The sequence below is a fragment of the Miscanthus floridulus genome, chromosome 16 (assembly GCF_019320115.1).
Source record: "Miscanthus floridulus cultivar M001 chromosome 16, ASM1932011v1, whole genome shotgun sequence".
In the NCBI taxonomy this organism is placed as follows: domain Eukaryota; kingdom Viridiplantae; phylum Streptophyta; class Magnoliopsida; order Poales; family Poaceae; genus Miscanthus; species Miscanthus floridulus.
This window is the reverse complement of record NC_089595.1, coordinates 26,315,653-26,338,883: the sequence shown is the minus strand read 5'-3', so window position 1 is coordinate 26,338,883 and position 23,231 is coordinate 26,315,653. Positions and strand designations below refer to the sequence as shown.

General features: G+C 52.0%; 2 protein-coding genes and 1 pseudogene across 2 annotated transcripts; 1 reads left to right on the top strand and 2 right to left on the bottom strand.

Annotated features, from left to right (window-relative positions):
- Window positions 1–7: 7 nt before the first annotated feature.
- On the bottom strand, window positions 8–8,606 carry LOC136514345 (CRM-domain containing factor CFM9, mitochondrial-like; annotated as a pseudogene).
- Window positions 8,607–11,226: 2,620 nt separating this feature from the next.
- LOC136512188 (disease resistance protein RGA2-like) lies at window positions 11,227–15,496 on the top strand. Its single transcript, XM_066506170.1, has 2 exons — window positions 11,227–11,730; window positions 11,976–15,496. The coding sequence occupies exons 1-2, from the start codon at window positions 11,434–11,436 to the stop codon at window positions 15,201–15,203; spliced, it is 3,525 nt and encodes a 1,174-aa protein (XP_066362267.1). The 5' UTR covers window positions 11,227–11,433; the 3' UTR covers window positions 15,204–15,496.
- Window positions 15,497–16,151: 655 nt separating this feature from the next.
- LOC136510454 (predicted GPI-anchored protein 58) lies at window positions 16,152–17,226 on the bottom strand. The gene is made up of 2 exons (XM_066504892.1): window positions 16,709–17,226; window positions 16,152–16,491 (listed from the first exon to the last, which is right to left on the bottom strand). Exons 1-2 carry the CDS (start codon window positions 17,224–17,226, stop codon window positions 16,152–16,154), a joined length of 858 nt encoding a protein of 285 aa, XP_066360989.1.
- Window positions 17,227–23,231: the final 6,005 nt, after the last annotated feature.

Genomic DNA, 23,231 nt, shown 5'->3' with positions numbered 1-23,231 from the left:
CAGTATTTTTCTTCATTTTACCAATCTTGCCATCGTTTTTCCTGTTGTCATCACTGTCCTCACTACTGCTGTGGAAATTTCGGAAATTCACCTTTGGGGCTCTTGAGTTCGTTTCTTCCCCCTTATAATCCGACCCCCACAGGTCATCGTCTTCGGTGTCTAACTCATCACCATTGCTGCCTCTGAACATAGTGTCATCGGAAGCATCGACTGAATTCCCTGGAATCCGATTAGAACCTCTGAATCCCCTAGGAATGGAACTCTGCCTGCCACTGGATCTGCTCTTCTCATTCCTCATACTTTTGAATTGTCGAGGATGCACATCAGTTGCGTCTATATCATTGTCGAGTCCAAGAACATTATCACTGTCGTCACCAGAGTCCCATTCTTCACCTGATGCCTCGATCTCACTATCATCATCCCACCTCCTTACATCTGATGTTCTTTTGTTGTTGCTATTATCTCTCCTATGTCTTCCCTGGCCTCTATCATGAACATCTGAGTTGACATAGCTTCTATTGAAACCCTTCCCCTCACCCACATCTCCCCTAGGAACAAAATCCTGTGTCCGACTGGATTTGTCCTTCTCATTCCTCATGCTTCCAAATCGCCGAGGATGCTCATCAGTAGAATCTCTATCATTGTCGAAGCCCAGAGAATTACCCCTGTAATCACCAGAGTCCCATTCTTCACCTGATGCCTCGAACTCACTATCATCATCCCAACTCGCATCTGAAGTCCTTCTGTTGTTGTCATGCTCTCTCCCTATATCTTCCCTGTCCTCTATCCTCATAATCTGAGTTTTCATAACTTTCTGTTGAAACCCCTCCGATCACCTAAATCGTCCCTCTCCCAATATCGCATTCTTGAAGATTCTTTCTTTCCTCTGCGGCCTCTTCTTCTTCCTCCCATTGCTTCTCTGCTGCACTTTCTATCTCTGAAATGAACCTGTCAAGCTCCTCCTGGTCACTATCTTCAGATGGTTTCATCACGTGGTTCTTTTATTTCAGAAGTCCCAGCAGAAAGTTGTGTGTCCCCACGGAAAATGTAGGGAGTACCTTGCTGCTCATCTATGGCTCGGAAGAACGTAGAGGCAACACGCTGGATGCTGGCCATAGCAACTGGGTCCTCTGGATTGATACCCTTACGACGGAGTTGTGTTTCTATTTTCTTGATGTTTAATTTCTGCGATTCAAGTGCTTGTTCAAATCTTGCCTTGAATAATGCCTGCAACGAGAATACTTGTATCAAGCCCCATGAGCCATAGCAAAGAATAAACAATGTAACTAAATTATTCAGTAACTAAAAGTCTTCTTAATATAATGATATGCAGTTCTCCTGCATGTTCGAGAGAAAAAAAAAGTCCTGCAAGGATGGAGATAATCAATTTGAGGCGAAAGAAAGATACTCCATTGGAGTTAACCATATGAAACCTAAACAAACCAGTACTCTAGGAATTGGTTATCATAAATACCATACAGATAACATGTGTCATCCAAAGAATGGTAAGTAGAATGAAATAGCAAGGAAATGCAAACTGAGACAGACACATCAGTTGCAAGGGACTGACCTTCCTTTTGGTAAGTGTGTTGAAAGGTATAAGGTTCTTCGGTTGACGGTAGTTCTTCCTCGAAACATGATGATTGTTTTGGTATTATGAATGTTGATCACCATTCCACCACTTAATCTTGTCAGCATTGCTGCCATTTCCTTAATTTTTTCCTTTGGGAAGTTGTCACAACAACTTGCACCGTCTCATGGAATTTCCAGTGCATATGCATGTTTTGAACAACACCTCCAAAGACACCACGAACTCCAACAGGCACATAGTTTCTATTTCTGAATCCAATCTTCTTGTAAGCTTGTAGTTGCTCAGCTGTTAACAGCTCAGGATCATGACGAGGAGCTGGTAAGTCTGGTAGCTCATACTTCTTGAGCTTCTGTAGGAGCAAAGCAACTTTTTTCTTGGCCTAGATAAAAGGAGATGGAGAATATGATAAGTCAAGGACTTTGCGAACTAAAAGAATAGGCCAAGACAATAGACGATGCAGTTTGCTTAGATCTTCATGATACATCTGGAAATTACTATTTTTTTTAAATTTTCAACAGGTGTGCCAGATCAGCTAGTATTAAGCATCCAATCACTATACAAATAAGCCATATGTTTTTTGTCATTTATTGACACTGATTTTTCTTCAGGCCTAAAGGAATGCAAGAAGTGTGTTCGTTACCAGTCACATTTATTCATTCAGAACACAAGAAATGCTCCACAGGCCTTCAAATATACCATGATATATGCACGACATACATATTACCACATAATTTTGGGATTTGAAAACCTTATAAATCATGGGAACTGTATGACACTTAAGTATGTGTACAAAAGGTGTGGTTGACTTTACAATCTTCTATGTTAGCTATTTGATTCCTTCAGATAAACAGAGTAAAACCCCCAAACAATACAGCCGTATTCACCATTTTCAGGGATGAACAATTACTTGTGCCAGTTCCTCAATACCAATACTTTTTATTTAACATTATGTTAGAACCAAAACACAGGTTTGGGGCTGAATTTTAGATTTCATTAGCCATGCCACAACTATGGCAGGTTGGGGATACATGTAGGATAGCTTGCTGAGCCTTAAGAAAGCTACAACATATTCTAGAGATGCTAAAGTAGATGCTAGGGATAAAGATAAGGGCTGACACAACCACCAACTACTCTAGATAATTATCCTAAGTAGATAAGAACAAGACTTATAGCTGTCATTCTCCCCCTAAGTCTTGTGTGGCGCCTTCTGGGGAATTTGAACCATCCCAATCCTGGCACGAAGCTCCTGGAACTTGACCCGCCCAAGGGACTTGGTGAGAAGGTCGGTGAGCTGATCCTAGGTGTTGATGTAGCCGGTCTTGATGCTCCCCTCATCCAAGCAGCTCCTAATGAAGTGGTACTTGATTCGGATATGCTTGTTGCGCTCATGGAAGACGGGGTTCTTCGCCAAGGCCAAGGCGGACTTGCTGTCCACCCTGAGCTCCACTGCTTCTGCGTCTCTGCCCAGGGAGTTCGCCTAGCAGCCGAGCCAACCAGAGAGCTTGAGTCGAAGCGGTTGTGGCAGCGATGTACTCCGCCTCGCAACTGGACAGAGCCACCACTTGCTGCTTGACTGACTGCCAGCTGATTAGACACTTGCCGAGGAAGAATAGCGTCCCGCTGGTGCTCTTGCTTGTGTCGATGTCGCCGGTGAGGTCGCTGTACCCGATGAAGTGCTCCGCACCGGGACACCTCGGGTAGTGCAAGCTGTAGTCGGAAGTGCCCGCGACGTAGCGGAGGATCCTCTTGACGGCCTGCTCGTGCTTCGTCGTCGGTCGCTGCATGAACCGACTGACGTAGCCAACGGCGAACGTCAGGTCCGACCGTGTGTGGACAAGGTAGCGAAGGCTGCCCACAATGCGCCGGTACCGCGTGGCATCAACCTCCTTCGCCGTGCTGTCGCGGCTCAGCTTCAACCTCTCCTCCATGGGAGCGTGTGCTGGGTTGCAGCCGGTGAGCCCGCCCAACTCGACGATGCGCTTGGCGTAGACGGTCTGGCGAAGGGAGATGCCGGAGCTGTCCTGGTGGACCTCGATCCCCAGGTAGGAGAGAAGGCCCAAGTCGCTCATCTGGAAGGTCGCCTTCATCTCCTCCTTGAATGACTCCACCTCGGCCTCCTTGGTGCCGGTGATCACCAAGTCGTCGACATAGACGCCTACCAACAGGGCATTGCCTCCCTTGCCCCACCAGTAGACTGCAGCCTCGTGAGGACTTTGCTGGAACCCCATTTGCTTGAGAGTGGAGTCTAGCTTGGCGTTCCAAGCTCGGGGTGCCTGCCGCAAGCCGTAGAGGGCCTTGCGTAGGCGAAGAACCTTGTTCTCCTTGCCGGGTATGACGAATCCCGGCGGCTGGTGAACGTAGACCTCCTTCAGGTCACCGTTGAGGAAGACGGACTTGACGTCCATGTGGTGCACACGCCAACTCTTCTGGGCCGCCAGTGTTAGGAGGAGACGGACGGACTCCATCCGCGCAACGGGCTCGAAGGCGTCGTCGAAGTCGACTCCCTCCTGCTGGACGAACCCGCGCGCCACCAGACGCGCCTTGTGCTTGATCACCGCCCCGGCCTCATCCTTCTTGAGCTTGTAGATCCACTTAAGGGTGATGGCGCGGTGACCGGCAAGAAGATCTGCCAGCTCCCACGTCCGGTTCCGCTCGACCGTGTCCATCTCCTGCTGCATCGCGGCGCGCCATGCCGCGTCTCCCTCCGCCTCAGCGAAGGAGCAGGGCTCGCCGTCCTCGTGCGCCAGGTGTAGCTCCGCCTCAAAGTTGTGCACCGCCAGTCCAGGGACGGGCTGATCACCGAAGATGTTGTCCAAGGTGCGGTAGCGCAGAGGCTCGTCGTCGTGGTAGGCATCGACGCGATCCTCGTCGTCGGACAGCGGAGTGGCAAACTCCACCATGCGCTGCTCGTCACGGACCAAGGCTGCTGGTGCCGATCTTGGAGGTGTGGGCGCCGATGCAGGAGATTGGGGAGCCGATGTAGGAGAGCCGGGCATAGACAGTGGTACAGGTGGTGGAGAACTTGCTGGTGGTGTAGGCGGTGGAGTACTCGCCGGAGCTGATGGCGAGCCGGGTGCTGAGGTAGACGAGCTCGGTGAAGATGAGCTGCTAGCTCCCCCGGCTCCCTCGAAGTGGACGTAGTCGACGACGAAGTCTCGGAAAGTCGAAGTCGAGCCGTCGTCCACCGCCTTGTCCTAGGCCCAGCCTCGCCCTTCGTCGAACACGACGTCCCGGGAGATGCGGATGCGCTGTGTTGTAGGGTCAAGGATGCGGTAGGCCTTGACGCCCTCCGCGTAGCCGATGAAGACCCCTGTCGTGCTCCGGTCATCGAGCTTGCCGATGTGGTTGAGCTCCTTGGCGAAGGCGAGACAGCCGAAGATGAGGAGGTGGCTCACCATGGGCTTGCGCCCATGCCAAGCCTCGTAAGGCGTCTTGCTGTCAAAGGCCTTGGTGGGCGAGCGGTTGAGCAGATGGACGACAGTCATCACCGCCTCCCCCCAGTAGATGGCCGGCATCCCTCTCTGCTTGAGGAGGGCGCGGGCGGTGGCCACCACCGTCTGGTTTCGGCACTCAACGACGCCGTTCTGCTGCGGGGTGTACGGCATGGAGAAGTGGCGCTGGATCCCCTCGTTGGCGCAGTACGCCGTGAACTCAGCCGCCGTGAACTCGTCGCCGTTGTCGGTGTGTAGCACCCGAAGCTTGCGGCCGCACTCCTCCGCAGCAGCTTGATGGCGTCCGCAGCCGCCGCCTTGGTGTCGAACAGGACCGCCCACATGTAGCGGGGCATGTCGTCGACGAGGAGCAGGAAGAAACGCCGACCTCCAGGTGTGGCCGGTGTCACGGGGCAGCAGAGGTCACCGTGCACGAGCTCTAGCTTCTCCTTGGCGCAGAAGCTCGCCTGGCGGAGGAAGGGGAGCCGCCGCTGCTTGGTGAGGACGCAGGTGTCACAGAATTGCTCCACGTGCTTGACTCGCGGCATGCCCTGCACCATCTCCTTGTTGCCGAGCTGCTTCAGGGCCTCGAAGTTGAGGTGCCCAAAGCACTCGTGCCACCTCCAGGAGTCGTCGTTGCGGCGGGCTGCAAGACACACGGGCTACGCCACCTGCACGTGGAGGACGTAAAGGCTGTTGGCGCCTCTGTTCACCTTGACGAGAAGGCGACGACGGCGATCCCAGATACGCAAGACCCCGTGCTCGATCTCCACGCGCGAGCCGTTCTCATCCAGCTGTCCCAGGCTGATGATGGAGTTCCTCAGCGCGGGGATGTAGTAGAGACCGGTGAGCAGCCGGTGCTCGCCGGTCTTGGCGATGAAGACGACAGAGCCGACGCCCTTGATCTCCACGGCGGAGGCGTCCCCGAAATTGACGGAGCCTCGAATGCCGGAGTCGAGCTCGGAGAAGAACTCCCGCCGCCCGGTCATGTGGTGGGTGGCGCCAGTGTCGAGGTACCACCCATCGATCTTGTCGCCGCCGGACCCGTTGCCGAGGAAGACGTGAGCCCGCGGCTCGTCGAGGTGGAGCACGGCGGCGGCCGACGCGGGAGAGGAGTACGGCTCGATGCTCCCGTGTACGAAGAACAGAGCCGACTCGTCACCCTCTTGCTCTTGCGCGACGTGTGCCTGACCGCCGCGCTTTGCCTGCCGGCAGTCCTTGGCCCAGTGGCCGGACCTCCCGCAGTTGTTGCAGGTGTCGTCGCGGGTAGCCTTGCGCTCGCCGTCGGTGCCGCCAGGAGCACTTGCGGCTGCTCAACGAACCCGAAGCCGAAAAAAACCCAAGGCCTCCCCCTTCTTCCGCTCCCGCTGGCGGGCGAGCCACTGCTCCTCGGTGAAGAGAAGCTTGCCACTGATGGTGACCGGCTCTGAGGGAGGTATCTGCTCGTGGTTGTCGACGGCCTTGAGGCGACCCAACACCTCCTCGATCGACAGCTCGGAGAAGTCTAGCAACATCTCGATCGCGATGGCGACCTGCGAGTACTTCTTGGGGACGACGCGGAGGAACTTCTCGACAGCTCTCTCCTCGTCGATGACATTGTCGCCGTACCGCGCCAACTGCTGCATCAGGGTGTTGAGGCGGAGAGCGAAGTCGTCGACGTCCTCACCCGGCTTGAAAGCCAGGTTCTCCCACTCCTGACGCAGCTTCTGAAGCGTGGACCTGCGGGCTTGGGCACTGCCGATGCGTGCCGCCGGCGTCCCAGACGTCCTTGGCTGTCCGCTTGTTCGCGAGGGAGGAGTGAATCTCCGTCGGAACAGTAGCAAGAAGCGCCTCCAGTGCCCGCCGATCCTCGTCGAAGTCGGCGTCGCCGTACCGTACCGCATCCCACATGCGCCGCGCCTGCATCTTCACCTTCATCACCATGGACCACTCGGCGTAGTTGGTCTTGGTGAGCATGGGCCATCCGCTGTCGGCGTCCTTGACGATGGTCTGCATGACGGGAGGGGAGCTGGGCCGGCCACGGCGACCACGGCGTCGGTCCGGGGAAGGGGAGGTGCGCCGCCTGTGAGGGCTCTGCGTGCCAGCGTCCTGTCCGCCCAGGTCCCGCGCCTCGCGCTGCTCCTCCTGCTCCAGCCAGGCGTTGGCGTCGCGTGCCGCCTGCTCGTCTTGGTCCCGTGCATCCCGGTCGAAGTCGTGGCGTCGTCCGTCGAAGCGGCCCGCGTCGCATCCGCGTCGGTCGTCGAAGCCGTCGCGGTCGCCAGCCTCACGTCCGCCTAGGCCGCCCGCGCCGGGCCAGGCCCGCTCGACGCCCGCTCCGCGGCGCAGAGCCGCAGCTCCAGCATCCGACGCGCCCGCCCGGGCGCCGTAGTCCTCCTGCTCGCCCGCGTCCGCCTCCGCACGGAGCGCAGCCGCTGCTGCCTCCCGCGCCTCCGCTGCTGCCTGGTGAGCGGCTTCAGCCGCACGCGCCGCAGCAAGCTCCGCCTGGGCAATGCGAGCCACTCGCTCCACTGCTGCTGCACGCTCGGCCGCTGCCTCCTCGCGCCTGGCTGCTGCAGCCGCTGCAGCACGTATGCTGGAGGTGGTGGAATGGTTGGAGGAAGAGGATGAGGAGTGGAGAGACATGGCGACGGATTGGGATGGGGTAAAGGTAGAACCCAGATGAACTTAGGCTCTAGATACCATTTGTTAGAACCAAAACACAGGTTTGGGGCTGAATTTCAGATTTCATTAGCTATGCCACAACTATATCAGGTTGGGGATACATATAGGATAGCTTTCTTGAGCCTTAAGAAAGCTTGCTTGAGCCTTAAGAAAGCTAATGCATATTTTAGAGATGCTAAAGTAGATGCTAGGGATAAAGATAAGGGCTGACATCGCCACCAACTACTCTAGATAATTCCAAGACTTATAGCTGTCACATTACACCCTACATTCCCGATTCCTCTCCATAAATCATATAGACAGCAACTCTTTCAACAAAACAATTCCCACATCGAAGAAGTAGGTCAGTGCTGATTTCCACGAGGGAAGGGGAAATGGGGGGAAGTTTGAAGCCTCCTTACCCTGCGCAGGTTGTAGATAAGCTTCTCGTCCTCGGTCATGAGCTTCTTCCTGAGCTTGACGGCGCGGCGGAGCTCCCGCTGCGTGCGGCCGGTCTCCCTCGCCATCCGCTTCTCCACCTTGCTCCGCATGCTCCTCCCCTTGGTCGACATGGTCCGCCGCCACGCGCCGTCGGCTCCCGCTCCCGCCGCCGGCAGCCATGCGGGCGGCGGAGCGGAGCCCGAGGCCGCGGCCACCGCCTCGCCCCTCGCGGCGAAGCGCCCGGAGCTGTACCGCCGCAGAAACACACACGCGCTCGCGTCAGAGATCGAGAGGGATGGGGGGAGAGCGGGTGCTACTGCTCCGGAGGCGAGAGCTAAGGGGGCGGAACGCACCTGCGGCGGAGCGACGGCGAGGCTGCCCGGAGCAGGCTCCGGAGAACCCACATGGCTGGTTGGGCGCCCCCCGCCGACGCACAACGGTTGTGGGAGCTCTTCTGGAAGGCGCCGCCGCTGCGGCTCCGGCGGAGGCGAGGTGGGTTTAGGAGGCGGCGGGGCGCGGCGGCGCGATAAACCCTGGCCAGGTGGGGGGGGGGGGGGGGGGGGGGGGGGGGGGGACGGCGGGGTGGGTTGGGCTGTGGCCGCTGTGCGGGTGCGGCCGGGGGGAGCAGGAGCTTGATTGGCCGTCGAATGCGAGATGGTGGCCGTGAGCCGTTCGATCTGATGGGTGGGGTCAACGGCTGCAATGCAAATGCAGTCACTGTGGCAGGGAAACAGAATTTCAAGCGAATTGTGAAAACCTTTTGAGCCCGCTTTATGGAAAAGGCAGAGGCTGCAAATTCAGGCCTCGTATGGTTCATAGAAAAAATGGAAGAAAAATATAAGATTGAGAATTCTATAAGAAAAATTGCTACTGTTTATATCTTTGGTTCACAGAAACGGAGGATACGAATATCGATAATGCTCCACCACGGGCGTTCGTTCCGCGTCGGTCAATCTGAACGTGGCTAGCTGGGCTGCGGATCACAGGCCCGCTCCCCTCATCGACGTACACGGTTTCTCCAAAAAATAAAATAAAAGAAAAGAGAGCGACATCTTATCTTCCCTATTCACGTCGGCTCCACCGCACCGCACGCCCTTCGGTAGCGCATGGACGAGCTCTGCTAGCGCCTGCGTCCGCAAGAGCGTCGTTGCCGTCCGCATACGCAAGAGCGTCGAGCGCCGCCGCTAGCCGCGTACGCACGAGCTCCACCAGCCTGTGCTGCGGCACCTGCCCGTAGTGAGGGAGACCGCTGCCACCTCCACCACGGGGTCGGCCGCCTGGTCGGTGGCCAGGAAGACCTCCGCCTCCGCCTGCCCAGCTCGCTGCGGCCGGGTGTGGACCTCGCCTGTGTGCAGCTCACGGCAGCCCGGGCGGAGCCCGCCCACGCACATCTCACGCCCACCTACCTAGTTTGCCGTGGCCGGGGTGGAAGTCGCCAGCGTGCAGCCCGCAACGGCCGGAATACAACTCCACACGCCGACGATGATCCATTCTCCCAAGTAGCAAGGAGATTTTGTGTTGAAACTGCATGTTGCAAGCGGCTATTTCAAGTGTTTCAAATGTTTTAGATGTACGTTGCAAGTGTTTTATATCAATGTTGTAAAAGTAGATCGGGATGCTGCATATGTTATAATGGTGTTTTCAAGTGTATGTCCAAATTTTTCATTTGTTTCAGACATATGTTGCAAATGTTTTATCTGGATGTTGCAAAAGTAGATTTGGATGCTGCATAAACATGCATGTTGCAAGCGTATGTTTCAGGTGTTTTATATGTATGTTGCAAGTGTTATATCTGGATGTTGCATATGTTTTGCAATGGCTACAAACATATTTTCCTAGTGTTTCAGATGTATGTTGCAAGTGTTTCAATTATTTCGGATGTACTCCTCCATCCCTAAATAATTGTCGCTTTTGGTTTCCGTGTCGTAAATTTGACTGGATTTATAGAAAATGCGTGCAACATTTATATCTTCAAATATAAAAATATATTCAACGATCTATCTAATGATAGTAATTTTGTACCTAAATATTAGTATTCTTTTATATATATTTAGTCAAAATTGTTTATCGGCAAGCAAAAACGACAGTTATTTAGGGATGCAGGGAATATGTTGTAGGTGTTTCATCTAGATGTTGCAAAAGTAGATCTCGGTGTTGCACATGTTACATTAGGACCCATCAGCAGCCACCTACTGCAACTGCTAGGCCCGCCTGCATGTGCGTGGATGTGGAGGGGCCACTATGGTGCAGCCGCGGGACACGAAGCGCGGGCCACGATGCGAGCACGGGACATGAAGCGGCACGGACCACGGTGCGAGCGTAGGACACGGAGCAGCACGGGCCCCACGTGAAGCAGGCACAGCAGGCACGGGCGTACGGACACTAGACGTTCCCTAAGAATATTGTAGAAATTTTTTCTTTGAATATTGGCCCTGTTCGCGTGCTCTTAAACCTGGCTTGATCCACTTCTTTTTTTATCCGGAACAGTGTTTTTCTTTCATAAATTTTTTCAGATTCATTCAGATTCTTCTAAAATTCCTCCAAGCGAACGAGGCCATTGTTTTTTTAGAAAAAGTACAGAAAATTTAATATCCACTCGAACCTATCGATAAAAATCCAATGTTTCTCTTATGGTCCATTTAAATGATTATTTCTTTCAAATTTCTATGTTTTTTCAATCTTCTATTTTGCAACTACGTTCCTTTGCAATTTCTATATTTTTTCTGTGTTCCGAAGTGGATGCCAGTAATTTTTTTGTTTGGTGACTATAATGCAGTTGGGATTCAAATACTAACTTCAATTCAAAATAACATTGTGATACCAGATATTTGCGCGTAGCTAGGATGAGAATGCAAATGCATTTCATTTTCAGAACGGAGAACATTCTCTGCTTATAAGAAAGTCAAATATTCAGGCATTATGACAATTGAGATTTGAGAACACATATATCATCAAGAAAAGAGAAATCTAGTCTAATTCGCCAAAGAAAAAAGGAAAATAAAAGGAGAAGCAAGTGTGCTATTGCCTATCAGGCCCTGCCTTGTGGCTACTCCATACATCGATGAAACCGGCATTGCTATCACTGAAACTACAGCAGCAACTTCAAGGAAAGAGCTTAGAGACGACCACGACGACGACTAAATTCTCGTCGTCATTTTGCTGCAAACCTTATCCAGTTATCCCTGTGTGGAAGAACTCACTCCACGATATGTGGCTAGAATCCTAGAACTGCCTCCACGAACTAGAATTTCCACCGAGCTGAGTTGAGCAAGAACACAGACGCGTATTCACTCTGGGTCTCCTTCCTGCTTCCTTTGCTTGCTTGCGTCCATGGCGGAGGTTGCAGCAGTCGGGTGGGCCTTCTCCACGCTGGGGTGGATCGCGTCGCCCATCACCACCAGGCTCCTCAACGATGGCTTCGCCCTCCTCGGCTTCCACGAGTCGGAGAAGCTCCGGGATCTGGAGGAGCGTCTTCTCCCGCGGCTGGAGCTCATGCGGCAACAGGCCGAGAGGATCCCTCCCGGGCAGCGGGGCAGTGTGGAGCAGTGGGCGAGGAGGCTCAAGTCCGCCTTCTACGACGCCGAGGACATCCTTGACGTCGCCGACTATCACCGCCTCGAGAAGCAGGTTACTTTCCAATTATTCTACACCTAGTTTGTGCGCAAATAGCTATAGTAGAATTAAAATTCCAGATTTGATAATTTAGATTTTCTGAAAATCAAACCAAGGTTAGATTGTAAGAATAATCGAGGGGATGCACCTAGACACTGCTCCAAAAAAAAATCGCGCTCTAGTTTATCAAAATACCACAGCATCCAAATGTCGCCTAAAACTGAAGTGTCAGCGTGTAACATTTCAATCTTGCCATGCAGGTCATATCTCAATCGGGAACCAAGTCAGCTATAAACCGTGTGAAAGTACAAATCACCTCTGGGAAAAACAGAAAACTGAAGAAAGCTCTAAAGAAGTTGGAAGATATAGTTGAAGAAGGGTCTCAGCTTTTGTCACCGCTGGCTAGCACCATTACTAGTGGTAGCAGTGGCAATGTCATTTCAGATCCTGCAAACAGCGCGACCAGGATTACCACTACTTCATCTCCTACAGGTTTCATAATTGGTAGAGACAAGGAACGTGATGAGATAATAAGGATGCTCCATGAAAGTGTTTGTGAACCAACCTCCAGTAACAGCAAGTGTTATTCAGTGATTGGTATCTATGGTATCGCCGGTTCTGGGAAGACAACACTAGCACAACATGTTTGTACCTTTGAACGAACAGAGAACTATTTTAGCCCTATCATGTGGGTTCATGTTAATCAGATTTTCAACATGCATGGAATTTATCGTCAGATGCTGGAGGCAGCTTTAGGGGAGCCATGCCATGAGTTCAGTAATCTTGACACCCTACAGATGAAATTAGAGGCAGCACTGAGGGGCAAAAGGTTCCTGCTGGTCTTGGATGATGTATGGACTGGGAAGGATGTGAATGATCAATACAAATTGAATCAGCTATGTTCTCCATTGAAGGCCGGAGATACAGGGAGTAAGGTCCTGGTCACAACTCGATTTGCCAATGCAGCTAAGTCTCTAAGTTGCCATAGCCCTATGCAAATACCTGACTTGAACGAGATGGATTTCTTCAACCTTTTTATGCATTACGCACTACATGATGCAAATCTCTGTGACCAAGAATCAGAAGCTTTTAAAATGATTGGAGAACGGATTGCGAAGAAATTGAAGAAATCACCATTAGCAGCAAGAGTAGTAGGTGCACGACTACGAAAACAATTACAAGCTATCATTTGGAGAAGAGTTGAAGATCATGGCTTGTTGACAGATACCATGGGAGCTCTATGGTGGAGCTATCAATACCTTGATGAGCATGTGAGGAGGTGCTTTGCATATTGTAGCATATTTCCCCAAGGACACGTGTTTAAACGCACTGTGTTAGTTGATTTGTGGATGGCAGAAGGCTTTATAAAAACTACAGGTACCGTTGAGCAAATGGAACATATAGCACAAGGCTACTTTGATGAACTAGTGTCATGCTCATTTCTGCAAACAGGAAAATACTCAAATGGCACCAGCGAGAATGAGTGGGTTACTACTCATGATCTTCTGCATGATTTGGCTACCATGGTTGCTGGAGATGATTGTACCACAGTTGATGGCAGTGGGATGAAACAGTTTCCTCCTGATGCCCGCCATCTTTTTGTGAGGTTGGACGATCCAATGAAGTTTACCGAGCAGATTTGCAAATTAGAAAATTTACGCACGCTAATCATTACTAGCATTGGAGGTCTGACTATAACCATACAAGAATTTGAGGGAATGTTGAAGAAGTTAAAGAAGCTGCGTGTGGTGCAAGTACCTCTACAAGGCAAAATGCACACGGTCATCCCAGCCTGTATTTGTGACTTAAAACATCTACGTTCTCTCACCATCTACCCTTCATATATGTATAGTATGGTACATTTGCCAAGAAATTTTGATAAACTATATCATTTGCAGACCTTAGAGCTCTGGGATGAAGGATTTTTAGAATTCTCCAATGTGAAGAACATGAGCAGCCTGATTAGCTTGAGACATGTCAAGAATTCCCAAGTTCCTTTAAATGATTTTTCTATGGTTTCATGTTTTCCTGGGGTTGGGGAGATGAAATCACTTCGAGAATTGAGTGACTTTAGAGTGAGGAAGGAGGAGGGGTATGAGTTGCAGCAGCTGGAGAGACTAAATCACCTTTGTGGCAGCCTGAGAATCAGTGGCCTTGAAAATGTGGAAAGCAAGGAGGGAGCACTAAAAGCCAAGCTATCTGACAAGAAGTACCTGACAACATTGTCGCTTGCATGGTCAAGGTCTAGTCAACAGCCAGACCTTGAAACGGAGATAATTGAGGGCCTCTGCCCACCGTCACAGCTGGCAGAACTTCGGATATTTGGCTACAGCGGATGGAAGTGCCCAAGCTGGTTGGCACAAAAGTTTAGTAGCCTACGATGCCTGGAACTCCAGGATTGTGATTACCTTGAAGCTCTCCCTGATATCAGTGAACATTTCATTCACCTTTACAGGCTTAGACTTGTTGCTCTTCCAAAGCTAAAGAAGTTACCAAGACTTCCAGATAGCCTGAAGAGCCTAGACATTCAGATTTGTGAGGCCCTAGTTGAGACATGTGTTGAAGATGTGAAGCTGATGAGGTCCCTTTTCAAGGAACGAGTGTCTCAAATTGAGCCATCCTTGCAGATTACAGCACATCCTGAGGAGATACATAGGTTCGCTCAAGAACAGCCTGAAAGGTTTGATGCAATCTTGCGCAGCATTTTTGGAAGCACATGTGCTAGTTTTCCTCCTAGGCTTATCCTAGGCCAGATAACGGAGGAAGATTACTCCCAATTTCTGTGTTCTGCATCATTAGATTCACTCAGGATCTCATATTGTGCCATCACTGACACTGTCCTCCATAACTGGTGGAGACGCTCTACATCCCTAACTTCGTTGACCTTAATGTGTCTTCCCTTTTTGAGAGAAATCCCTTGTGAGGTGATGATGTCTCTATCTATGCTTCAGACTCTCCGAGTCCAGGATTGTGTCCAATTAACTTGTTTGCAAGGCCTAAATTATCTAATCAGCCTGCAACACCTCAGCATCATTAAGTGTCCCAATCTTATTATGACCCTTGAAGAGGCTGAAAAGGTACAATGTCTTGTCTGGATCACTGTTGACAACATACCCATTGTGCCACAGCTGCTATCAAGAGAAGGCTTCTCATCCCTACAGGTGCTTAGTATTACGGAATCAGATGAGCTGAGGGAAGAAGAAATCCTGCAACTGCAACAGTTTCCTTCTCTAACATCCCTTTACTTTGATTCCTGCCAGTGGAGCAGCTTGCCGGAGAATATGGGGACCCTGTCACAACTACAGAAATTATTTTTGCGGCGGTGCCCAAATGTCCAGTCACTTCCAACTCTGCCCGTATCTCTACGGTCTTTTACACTGTATAGATGTGACGAGTCATTCATGAAGAGCTGCCAAACGGCTGGTGATGCAAACTGGCAAAAGATTGCTCACGTCCGTACAAAAGAATTTATTCATCAGTATTATTAGAATTTAGTTGCCAATCTCTCTCTGGTATGGATGCACCTTTTCTCTTGGCCTTTCAAGACTTTAGCCGAGGACCAGAGCTTGACCTGGTTGAGAAAGTTGTGGAAGCTTGCATTTGCCTGTTCTGCAATCTGATCTGTATCTCGCAGGATGTAATAATGTTTACTAGATGTTGATTTGTTTCCATCAAGAATTGTGTTGTGCATTGGAGAATTGTTCACAAGAAACTGCACGCTAATGGTTGTGCAAATATTCCTTGCCCGTTGTTCATTTACACTACGGGTTGCCGTTTGTAACTCACACATGGTTGTGCAAATATTCCTTGCCCGTTGTTCATTTACACTCGGGGGCAGTAGGCGGCCGAGTATATGCCTTGCCAGCTCTCCAGATCCAACAAGGGGTGGCACTCGCATTGGTTCTACCTGAAGAACGACCCTACCGCTCCCTTGCCGGTCTTCTCTGGGCGCCTGGTCAAAGAGGTGCCGTAGTCATGGCCGTAGGGTCCACACGTCAAGCAGAAGAAGAGGATGCGCGACCTCCTCGAGGCCATTGCATTCCAGAAGACCCACGACCTCTGCGGGGCCATCATCATTGGGGGGTATCACACGAGGAGGGTGGCGCCACTGATGGTGCGCGTCCTCCTATTGTATGGGATGAGGCCCGACGCGCAGCTCGTCAGGATGACGCTCGCCCAGGGGCTGCTCCACGACAGTGAGGCCACGCAGCGCATCAAGGAGGCCATGGGGGAGGCCGACGCTGTGTTCCCGATCCTAGGGCATCCCGTGATGCAGCCAGACGTGTGCTTCATCGAGCTACTATGCCGCTGGTAGAGCACGCGCCCGTGAGGGTAGTGAACCGTGCTGCGGATGAACAAAGGAAGAAGAAGAAGGACGACGAGGAGAAGAAACGACGGTCGAAGCAGCGATCGAAGCTGCAGCGAGGGAAGCGACATCAATGTTCATCTAAAGAAGAGGAGGAAGAAGAAGAGGAGGAGGAGGAGGATGACGGCTCTGGGTTGCCCATCCCATGGGATGATCTGGCCGCCGGGGACGAGGACCCGCCTTCGCTGTAGACGGGGCCCTTCCTATGGCATGCCACGGGGTAGGAGGGGGAGGACGCGCCCCCGGAACCAAAGGAATCAGGCCACCTCGCGTTGTCTGGGCCATCGACGGTGGCCCCGGAGCCGGCGGAAATAGGTCGCCCCCGCTCCATCCGAGCCCTCGGCGGTGCCTCCAGAGTTGGCGGGAGGCGACCATTTTGATATTTCTGAGTCCTCCGAGCCAAGGGAGAGCTAGAAGCGGCAACATGCCGACGAGGAGGAGCCAGGTTCAAGCAAGCCGGCCCCAAAACATCCTCGCATGATGGCGTTAGGGTGAGTCAAGAGTTTTTCCTCCTTTTGTCCTAACGAATTTATGCCGCGAACTAACCGCCATGTCCCTTACAGCGTCGGAGGACGTGGGGCTCTCCTACGGCTCGCTCTAAAAAAGATCATCCTCTGGCAAACGCACCAGGGGCTGGCTGGCGCTGCGCTGGTGGTGTGCGTGAGTGGCGTTGGGGCGGCCACGACATCGACTGGGGAGGCGCAACCGATAGCTGTGTCCACGGGAGTGCAGTCGGAGGAGGGCGCGTCCGGGGTGCCCGTGGCGGGCGCGACTTGGCCGGTCGTGTCCTCGACATTGTAGGCAGAGGCGGCATGGCCAGAGTTGTCGTCCATGTAGGTGGACTTGTCCGCGGTGGGGCGGACGGAAGGGAGCACACCAGAGGCATCCTTCGCGGATGTGGCTATAGGGCAGGCCTTTGTGTCCACGTCACCCGCCCCTTCTATTGCTAGAGGAGCCACTTTGGAGGAGCTGCTACCACAAGAGAGGTCGGCGCCGCTTGAGGTCAGCGCGGGAACATCCCGGTCTCTGGCCCGGGTGGCTGCCCTTGATGACGCAGCAGAGGAGAGGGAATGTGGGAGCGTCCACACGGAGGTTGGGGACGCAGTTCGCGCCCTGACCACCATGCTGAGCTCGATGCACGACATTGTCGCCCCGGTTGGCCAGGTATGATGTGACCGTGCTTCCGACCCTCATGTTCGCTTTCCATGCCTCTAAGTCTTGTTTTCATCGCAGATCCTTATGGCCTGCAGCCGGGAGAAGTCCCAGTTCCTTGCTGAGGAGACGCGGCGGAGTGAGGGGCTGGCCGCACAGCTCACTGCCGCCCGTTAGGAGGTGTCTGAGCTTGCCCCTACCGCTAGGAGGTGGCCGATCTTTTTGTTAGGGAGAAGGATGCTCGCGACGACGCCTGCGAGGCCGAGGAGAAGCTCGCGGCCCTGATCACGAGGGTGCGCATGGACGCCATGGAGGCCGAGTGGCTGTGGAAGGAGCGGGACAATTTGCTCCAAGCCATAGAGGAGCTCCGCATGGGGATTAACCTGGCTCACCAGGAGCGCACCTACGCTCAGCAGCGAATCTACCACCTCGAGGATGAGCTTCAGGGGGAGAGGGACCTGATGGTTGCAGCCGAGGGCGTGGCCACCGGGCTCGCCGCGGAGGTCGGTCAGCGCCAAAAAGAGGTCCAACGCCTAGAGACTGAGGTGACCCGACAGCGTGATGAGTTGCGCAGGCATCGGGCGAACGTGAACGGTAAGTCTCTGGTTTCCCTTGTTGTCTTTCTCCCTGGAATCCATGGTAAGCCTTTTGACACGGTCGATACATGACTGGGGTAGGTCTCAACGACAAGCTCGAGGTGGAGGTGGTGAAGAGCCGTGGCCTAGAGAAGGAGCTCAGCGAGGTGAAGGACACCCTCTACAAGGAGAGCGACGAACACAACAACCTGTGCGTCGCTGTCTAGTTGGTCTGTGACGAGCTCAAGCTGGCCCCGGAGCAGGAGACAAGCTCACTCGCGGTTCGCGCCACCCAGATCACGGACTGAGCACGTGATATGGAAAGGGGTGTGCTTCACTTTGGCTTTCACCGATCGTTCGCGATCGCGCGTTCCCATTATGAGAACATCAATCTGGTGACGATGAACCAAGGCTTCGCTCCTGTCTATACCGACGCCGACCTAGATGACATCGAGAAGGAGGTGGCCCCCTGGCGCATGACCTTTCTGCCAAGATAGAAGATGAAATCATCCACTAATGGGTTAGTTTAGTCAGATAGGTTAGGCGGCGCATTTGTAATACGCGAACAAGTTCCAACCCTTTTGTTTTGTTTAAACAAGCTTGTTCTTTTGTTTCGGTTAAACAAATTTGTTCTTTCTCCCTTTTTATGTGTAAAAATGGTTAATGCGTTCTGACCCTTCCTATTGTTAAGACTATAGAGCTCAAGGTGTGGGCGAGAAACTCTAATCACGCTGGTAAGCAAGAGCGATGTAGTCGCTAGGTCGTAGGTTTCTTGCAGTCCGACCAGTTTTACTCAACGTTCGTTTCCGCAAACCTTGCCTCTAGGTTTTTAACGTGAGAAAGGGTCAGACACGGTGATTATTTCAGAAAGGATATATATACCCTTATCAGCCCCTAAGTGAGGCCTGACCCTTTGCCGTTGTCAGGGTCAGGTTTCACTAAAGATCGAGGAGATAATAGCAAAACTGGTAAGAGAAAGCGTTTTTTTTTGTTTCAGAAATGTTATTCTTAGTTTTTGTATGTACCCCTCCCTAGGATCCGAGCCATCGTCCTATGACCGTGCATTTGGTCTCCTTGCGAGTCCAACTTCCCTCGAGCCCCCACGCGTTGTAGAGGTCCGATTGAGGGGTCAGCTCGTCTTTGTGATCGTCATCCCTTAAGCGTTTTTTTGATAAAACGGAGGGGCTGAGCCATCCCACGTTTTTCCTCGATGAACGAAATATGGTGCTCGGTGAGCTGTTAACGGGCTAGACCGAGTGGGGCCCTAGCTTCCCGTTCACGGGGGTCTGGCATGGGTCAGCTGGTGACCGACTCTAGATTCTCAGTGGCCAATCCATATAGTTCTCGGGTCTGTTTGACCGGTACTAAGGGCTCATTGCCTTTTTTTGAGGAAAAACCATGGACTGGGAACCGACCAAGACTCGAACATGGGCCAAGATGCCCACGGTGCTCGTGCGCCTAGGTATTGGTCGCTAGTGGGCCCATCCCTTTCCACCCCTCACTCTAAGGGTGCTCCGGAGCAGCTGTGAACCCGTCGGTGGGCTAGCCTTTGAACTCATGGGCCTGAATAGGCCGTAGGAGCATTTTTAGCTCCATATCCCTCCTTACCTATGACGGTTCTCGCGCCTCTCTACACCAACACCGAGCTAGATGACATCAAGAAGGAAGTGGCCCCTCTGGCATATGACTTACCTACCGAGATAGAGGATGAGATGATCCCCCAAGAAATTTGTTAGGTAGATAAGCCAGGCGGTGAACTTGTAATAAGTGGAAAAGCTCTTAAATTTCATTATGGCCAAACAGATTTTTAGCTCTTCTCCCCTTTTTGTATAAAAAGGTTAATGCGTTCCGACCCTTTTCGTCGTTAAGGCTATAAAGCTCGGGGTGCGGGTGAAAAAACTCTGATCACACTGGTGAGCAAAAACGTCGTAGCCACTGGGGCGTAGGTTTTTTGTAGTCCGACCAGTTTTACTCAGCCTTCGTTTCTGAACCCTTGCTTCTAGATCTTAATGTGAGAAAGGGTAAGGCGTAGAGAATCTCTACCAGATAGATATACTCTTTAATGCGTTCCAACTCTTTTCGTAGTTAAGGCTAAAAAGATTGGGGTGCGGGCAAAAAACTCTGATCACGCTGGTGAGCAAAAATGAGGTAGCCACTGGGGTGTAGGTTTCTTGTGGTCTGACCAATTTTACTCAACGTTCGTTTCTGCAACCCTTGCTTCTAGATCTTAACGTGACAAAGGGTCGGGCGTAGAGAATCTCTATCGGATAGATATACTCTTTAATGCATTCCGACTCTTTCCGTAGTTAAGGCTAAAAAGCTTGGGGTGCGGGCAAAAAACTCTAATCACGCTGGTGAGCAAAAATGTCGTAGCCGCTGGGGCGTATGTTTCTTGCGGTCCGACCAGTTTTACTCAGCATTTGTTTCCGCAACCCTTGCTTCTAGATCTTAATGTGAGAAAGGGTCGGGCATAGAGAATGTCTACTGGATAGATATGCTCTTTAATGTGTTCTGACTCTTTCTATAGTTAAGGCAAAAAAGCTCGGGGTACGGGCAAAAAACTCTAATCACGCTGGTGAGCAAAAACACCGTAGCCGCTAGGGTGTAGGTTTCTTGCGGTCCGACCAGTTTTACTCAGCGTTTGTTTCCGCAATCCTTGCTTCTAGATCTTAATGGGAGAAAGGGTCGGGCATAGAGATTGTCTACCGGATAGATATGCTCTTATCAGCCCCTGAATGAGGCCCGACCCCTTGTCATTGCTGGGGTCGGGTGTTACTAAGATCGAGGAGTCGATAGCGAAACCGATAAGAAAAAAGCATGTGTAGATTAAGGGTAAAAGCGACGTAGCTATTCGATGTTCCAGGCATTGACGAAGACTTCATAATCGATGGTCCTGAGCCCCTTGCCGTTGCTGGGGTCAGGTGTCACTAAAGATCAAGGAGTCAATAGCAAAACCGATAAGAGAAAGCGTGCGTAGATTAAGGGTAAAAGCGATCTGGCTGTTTGATGTTCCAGGCGTTGACGAAGATTTCACCGTCAATGGTCCTGAGCTTATATGTGCCTGGTCGAAGCACCTCTGTGATGATGTACAGTCCCTCCACGGCAGAGAGAGCTTGTGGCGGTTCTTGTTGCTCTGGACAACGTGGAGCACCAGGTCCCCGACGTTGAAGGCCTGACCCTGCACTCGACGGCTGTGGTACCAGCATAATGCTTGCTGGTACTTGGCTGAGTGGAGGAGGGCAATATCGTGCACTTCATCTAGCTGGTCCATGACATCCTCGAGGGACGCCTCGGCTCCCTATTCGTCGTACACCCTGACCCTCAGCGCTCCATAATTTAGGTCGGTCGGGAGGATAGCCTTGGAACCGTTGACCATGAAGAATGGCGTGTAGCCGGTGGCCCAGCTGGGGGTCGTCCTCACGCTCCAGAGCACCATGGGAAGCTCTATGACCCATCGTCTGCCAAACTTGTTCAACCGGTTGAAGATCCTAGGCTTGAGGCCTTGTAGGACCATGTTGTTCGCGCGCTCGACCTGCCCGTTCGTGTGGGGGTGCACCACGACGGACCAATCGACGCGGATGTGGTATGCATCATAGAATCAAAGGAACTTTTTCCTAGTGAACTACATGCTATTGTCCATGATAATGGAGTTTGGGATTCCAAAGTGACAGACGATGTCAAGGAAGAATAGCACGACTTGCTCGGACTTGATTGCGGATATCGGTCGAGCCTCTATCCACTTTGTAAACTTGTCTACGGCGACAAGCAAGTGCGTATAGCCCCCGGGCACCCTCTTGAGAGGTCCGACCAGATCGAGCCCCTAGACCGCGAACGGCCATGTGATGGGGATCGTTTGGAGTGCTTGGGCCGATAGGTGGGTCTACCGAGCATAGTATTGACACCCTTCACAGGTGCGCACAATCTGTTCAGCATTGGCTACTACGGTTGGCCAGAAGAAGCCTTGTCGTAACGCGTTTCTGACCAGGGTCCAAGGTGTTGCATGGCCCCCATAGACCCCACCGTGGATATCACTCAGCAACTGCTTCCCTTGTTGAATGGGGATGTAGCACCGCAAGATCCTAGTGTGGCTTCACCTGTAGAGCTCGCCCTCAATAACGACCAAGGACTTGGCACGATGCGCGAGCTACCGAGCCTCCATTTTGTCTGTCGACAGCGCCTCACAGAGGAGGTAGTGGAGGTAAGATGTCCTCCAGTCGGCTAGAGGGTCAGGCTCTGTCCCTGGATCCTCATCAAGCTCCATGACTTCAGGGTCAAATGGAGCCGCTGGCTGGTTAGACCCTGAACCATTTCATGAGGATGCAGTCCTTGTATAGGTGCTTGATGGGGAAAGCATGTGAAACAACCCCGATTTCCGCGATGGGAAATCCACAGGGTTGAAGTGTAATAAGACCGTGGTAGATCATATTACCCAAATTCCAGTCGATGATCACATCCATACATCGATAAAATCAGAGTACAAATAGTGCGGAATTACATAAATTATTACATCGCCATATTGGTGGAATCAAAAGTAGCATTCATTCAGAACAGCTTGAAGATAAGATCGCCAAACTCGAGCATAGGAACGAATCCCTCAACCGTCAAACTCCTTGGAGCTATACTCCTTAGCAGAACCTGTGTGCCAAAATTTATCAGTACAATATGTACTGGCCACTCCCAACCCTATGAGCATTGCTTTGTGGAAATTGGATGCAAGTTGGATACATTCAAAAGGAACCTATAAGGCTGGGGTTTCCTATATATTTAGCATATCAAGTATATAAAAGTATAGTCAAGTTTTAACACCAATTCCACACCCATTCCACCCCATTCCCATTCCAGAGCCAGGTTTCGATCATGGGATCGATACACCACCATCTTCACATCATCACCATACCACAACCATACCATCGCTCAGTCGACAGGCCAACTCCCTCTCGGCACTGTCTCAAGGCCCGTAGCCCCTGGCTACGACCGAACACTCACTCCCTGGGGAAAGAAGAGAAGGACTCATCTCACTATCTAGTTTAAGCGAAACCAAGGAAAGGTCCATAGCCGACGAGTCAGCATATGTATCGATCGATCAACCATACACTCTGCAGAGGTTTCACATAACCACAAGATCTGCCTTCCTCGCTGACCGTCGTCAACTGGGCTGATTCCGGCCGCTTGCTAGCCTAGGATACTACCACTCTACCATTCAGCCCTGGTACACCTCAAGTCTACCCTGGGGTGGCTGAAACTGTGAGTCATGAGCCGGGTCCACAAGGTCTCCATGAAGTCTCAGAAGGGTGTGGGGGAAAATCCTCCGTGCCCCGTACCTCCCTCGCACTGTCCGCTATCAACCTAGCAGTAGTGGCAATATCCTACCAAGTAGTCCGGCCGTCCCGCACCATATAGGGCGAGTGGTACGTAATACTTCT